At 42.2% G+C, this 5,281-nt stretch overlaps 1 protein-coding gene across 1 annotated transcript in view; it reads left to right on the top strand.

Annotated features, from left to right (window-relative positions):
* Positions 1-3,595: 3,595 nt before the first annotated feature.
* SCNN1D (sodium channel epithelial 1 subunit delta) overlaps positions 3,596-5,281 on the top strand; it is an 8,777-nt gene continuing 7,091 nt past the window's right edge. Inside the window, 1 exon segment of the mRNA XM_067311279.1 lies at positions 3,596-3,633. Within this exon segment, the coding sequence (XP_067167380.1) occupies positions 3,596-3,633 (38 nt within the window).

The raw sequence follows: 5,281 nt of genomic DNA, 5'->3' as shown, positions 1-5,281 counted from the left end.
CTGCAGTTAAAAAGAGATTGAGACTCTAAGAAGGCAGTGTTCCTCAGGACCAAAGTACCTATGCACACCCGTGTACCTTAGCAGGCTGCAGCCATAAACACCAATGATGAATAAACTTCATTCCAGTAAGCTCATCTGTCCTATTATTTGGAGAAAGTGCAATACATGCCATATACCTCCAGTGGCAGCTGATAAGGAGAAAGGCAGTTAGCTTGGTATCTTGAGAGCTATAAGTTCTCAATCTTTGGGGCAGTCTGCAATGGGGAGTAAACTGATGGAGGTGCTTTTCAATGACCAAGTGAGTCTGCACTGCTGCTGCCTCTCTGTCCTGCAAGGGGCCAGAAATAGACCAGACCTCAGCCTTTTCACACAAGGAAAACGGGCATGATGATTTCCAGCAGGGAAGCAAGATTTATCAATCCTATTTTCATTAGTTGTCATCATATGCCATCTCCAATCTGTGCTCACTCATTTCTCTGTGCTATCTACACTATGCTATTCTATCACTCAGATCATTTGTCGGGTCTGGATTGATTCACCAGATAGATCTCATGGATTCTGACAGCTGGTATGCAGGACACAGAGCTCAGAGAAGAGCAGCTGCTCCCACAGAACATGGGATTCTTCTCCCTAGGCAATGATCTGCCTCCTTCCCAAGAGAAACTAGGTCATGGAACCTACATGACTTTCCCTTCTAACCTGGAGAACTAAGGCACCTGCTCTTTGCACACTGATTTCACACTAATTATGTATTCTACCACATCTCCCTCTTTTGAGTGCAAATATTTTTCCCTGCAACACTTTGTTCAAAGACCCAACATTACAGTGAAAAGCAGCCCCATTAACTTAAGTGTCTTTTGCAGTTCAGCATATGAAGACTTGTGCCATGTTCTGTTGCTAGGCAACATGTACTTCACTCTCATTAAGATGAGTTATTTTCATGTTCAGAGATGCCAGCTTGTCTAGGTGGTGTCATAATAATACTGATACAGAAGGAGGAGATATAATGGGACAGAACTGAGTCATTCCTTGGAAAGACAGTATGATACCCCATTAGACACTGGAAACTCTGCTCTAAGGCATCTAATTAAAAGGGGTCTGCACAGTCCCAAGTCTTCTTGACATGAAAGAGGTGAATCCCATGGGGTCTCCTCTGCAGACATCTTTCATGTACATATTACAAACAAAGGCTGGAGGGAATTTTCCTAACTTGCAGCCACTTGAATCTGATTTCTGTACAGCTGCTCCAAAGTGAGACTTCTATAAATGCGATGAGAATCCACACTATCTGTTTTATGGTAAATAATGCAAACATCCAAATAGGATTTTGTTGAAAAGTACACAGCAAAGGGAGGACAGAACCCTTCCAAGCACTTTTTAAAGATGATCACTTAGCTATACCTCACTTTGTGGAAGAGGTAAAAGCGGGGGGGGAGGGGAAAGGGGGCATATGCTGTTTAAGTATAATGGCATGATTTCTTCAGCTGTCCTCATATAAGCATGTAGCGTGATGGTAAGGAGGATATGTTGCTAATGACGAATGCAGAAAGAACAGATAGGCCATACGCATCACTGGAGTAAAAAGTCAGTGGAATCAAACCAGGTGTTAACTTAACCCTGTTGAGTTTGAATTGTATTACACCCTCTCTCCAAACTGTATGGCTGAAGCAGAACAGCTGAAGGCACCTGGAGCTGTTCTTTGCCTCTGCAAGAACTCTAACCTGCACCAAACCCAATTTTAAAAAGAAAGTGAGAATTATACACACATACCACATCACATATACACCTGATAGGAGACAGAGCCATCTGGATGGTATCCAAACTTTGAAACAGATTGCTGGGAGGAATGACTTGTCTGCATTATTTCAAAGCTGTTTTTTTCTTCTTGTTCTCTTATTGGTTAGGAAACATCCCCTGGCCAAATTCTGCTCGCATTTCTACTGATATAATTCCTGAACAACTCCCCTGATGTCAACAGAACTACTGCAGGGCAACTGAGGGCAGAATGTGTCCCCCAGACTTGTAAACTGGATTTGTAAAGTAGATCCAAATCAAGGGAGAGATCTGAGGGACAAGGACCAGTCTGCCTCTTATCCCTGGGTATATGGCAATCTGATCCTCAGAGGCAGTATGTTCCATTCCATTGCACTCAGCTTGGACACATCACACACCTGAAGCCTTTGTTACAAAGCTATGCAGTTTTGAAAGACAAACTAAATAAGGGAAGGGGAGGCAAAGAGAAAAAAATTCCAGAAATTCTCCCCTGATCAGCATCATTTTCCCTTTTCAGCCAGGCAAAGGCCAAAAGGGAAGTGTACAGAAATGGTTCAAGTAGTTGAGAGGCAAAACCTTGGCAGGACTCAGGATGGTTTAAGGTCCCTGCCACTCAGATAGCATTACAGGAGATTGATTACTATCAGTCCAGGAAGAAGAGAAGGTCAGCTTCATTAGGAGTGACTCAGAGGGACAGAATTACCCTTTGTCTTAACAAGATGTATAATCCTTCCAGCTCAATACTGGGAAATCAGAGCATGGCAAAGTCTGAGCAAGTTCACTTTGTTTGAGCACTGACTGTCCTCAGTACCTTATTTCTCTAATGAAAACAAACGGGAACATTAAAATAAACTGCAATTACGAAAGTCCCAACACAATAGAATGATCTTAAACAATGAGTTTAAACAATGGATTGCTAGGCACATCATCTTGCCTTAGCCCATACAGGGAACTTTCTTTCCACAGTCATTGGACAAATTTCTGTGAGAGGAGTTACAAGAACATCTATTGAAGCCTCATGCACACACACATTTTGATTCCTGGTAAAAGTTAGCTCAGAAAGCTTTCTGAGGAGATAGTTTTGAGAACGGTGTTGAAACAGCATGGCAGTGTGTGGCCACAGCTACATACAGATAGATGGGTGATAACGAATCCCTTTACCTGTCATATCTGCCCTTAATGTGTGCCTGTATCTGTTCTATTCATTGGCACAAAAAGGATTTTAATCCTGTTAGCCCTGGGAAATCAGTCAAAGAACTCTGGCTGACAGACACTGTTCCTGCCAAGCACACCATTAACCATGCCATCAGTAAGTCTGTTTTTGTGACCCTTTCACACAAGGGATACAGCACACTCAGCTGACTCTCCGACTCCAGGTGGAACTACAAATAAACACCTTCTAGCCTTGTAAGCCAAGCAGCTATATCTGGGATGTGCCTGTGGAGAAGAAATGTGTCACCCAGTCCATGACACTCACTGAGTAACTTTCCTGATCCAAATTTCACTGTAAAAGGCCTTTAAAAAAAGTCTTTAAAAGCAGGATAAGGAACCTCACGTGTTTTCTCTCTTGTCCCCTCTATCTCCATTTCCTGCCATATGAGATTTTAATGCATGATTTTAATAAATTACTTTTTCCAAATTCTTCCCATCATTGCTATGTACAAGGAGTGGGCAAATCTGCTGTAAGTATGAGTTTGGACTAATTTACTTAGCTTTACATTTAGCACCTCATTGTCTCTGTAACATGGATAAGCGCTTGCCATGGAAAAAGCTTGCTGAGATTGGGCTCTGTATGTCTTTGACTATAATTGCATATGCAATCATGAATGCTTACAACAGTGACATGCTGGTCACACTTCGGTAAAATAAACCAGTTGTCTTCCAAAATTAGAAGACAGATCTCTGCCATCATCTGCTTCCCTTTCTTTCATCCAGTTTCAGTAAACCATACCAATCCTGTCTCACTGTCCCCTCCCCTCCTCAGTCTTGTCACTTTGACTTTACAACCAAGGCTGCCTGGGAACTGATATCCTTTTAGAAATGACATTGCAATGGTTTCCAGGGGAGCACTCTGAATGGCTGCTGAAGCAACAATGAAATAAATTCCAAGAGAGACATCCATAGGGATGTGAAGAAAGGACACTGGTGTGGAGACTTTCAAACTAGAAAACGGAAAGCAAAAACCTAACAGAGGCACAAATGGATATGAAGGGATATATGAAAGGAAAGCAAATAAACAAAAAACCCCACACCACTATTTAAAGGTTGCCTCCAGGGCCCTTCTGTTAAGAACTCCCTTGTGCATTTCCATGTAGCATCCACAGAGACTGCTTGCATTGCAGAGGCCAGACAAGCTCTTCCAGTTGCTCCTGTGAAGACAGCACTTCACATAGAGAAAATGGCTGATAAATTAAATAGACCTCCAGCTGCAGTGAACAGACTTAACATGAATTGTGAAGATGTCCCTCACCTCCCTTGAATCACTGGGGAGTCTTCCAAGTAAGAAGCCCTGCCTAAGAGGATACCTTCTGAGGTAGGAAGGTCTTGTTTCTCTAGTACAGGTTCATCCCTATCCCAGAGGACATAACAGCTGGCAGAGAGCAGATAGAACCTTTCTTTAAAATACTAAGACTTCCTTAAAATTCTTTAAAATACAATCACTATGACAACGGCCCTCCCTGAAAAGCCATAGCATTGGCCCCTCGCTATCAATTCAACGTGGAAAAAAAATGATAGATTTTCTCTTTACAGTGTTTTGAGATCTACTGATAGAAAACACTATCAAAACTAGGCAGTCATGACCAGTGAATCATTTTAGTCTAGCTGTTCTTAGAGATTCAGAGACACACAGCTTACTACCAAATCTCCACATTATTGTATTGCCAATCAAAACCATTTAGGATAACAGACAACACATGCAGTATATGCTTTCCCCCACAGAAGACAAAGGCTTTATCCAGAAGTGCCCTCTTTTCTTGTAAAGTAACCAGTGATGCTCACCATTTAATATTATGTACACTGTAATAACATTATGTGTACATGCATGTGTAGAAAGAGCTTCTCCTAGAGGTTAGTCACAAGCTGTAGGTGACTAGTTTAGCTATGTGATTCTAAAGAGAACATAATTCAGAGAAATATTCACATTCCTTATAGATGCACACACACCCCTTCTATACAAACACTGGTATATGCACATTCTGTCCTCTCCTGGTGCCTAAGAATATTTAAAGCTTTTCTGCACCTGGTTATTTTTACCTCTGTGTATATACAGTGTGTACATCCCAAGAACCTCCAAGGAACACAGAATTTGGGGGAGGGCTCCCCCACATACATTCCCCTGTTCTGCACAGACAACCTTTGCTCATTCTGGCCAAATCCCATTTATAGACCTTTTGTTTCTTGAATTGCCTAAAGCCAAATGATCCCTCTGCTCTGCAGCTTGCCAGCACGAGATGCTCAGCCCCAGGGCTTTTCCATCCCACAAACAGAACCAAACACATTTGCTCCC

The sequence above is a fragment of the Apteryx mantelli genome, chromosome 26, assembly GCF_036417845.1.
Source record: "Apteryx mantelli isolate bAptMan1 chromosome 26, bAptMan1.hap1, whole genome shotgun sequence".
In the NCBI taxonomy this organism is placed as follows: Eukaryota; Metazoa; Chordata; class Aves; order Apterygiformes; family Apterygidae; genus Apteryx; species Apteryx mantelli.
Note: the sequence above shows the minus strand (reverse complement) of the source record. Positions and strands in the feature narration are given on the sequence as shown.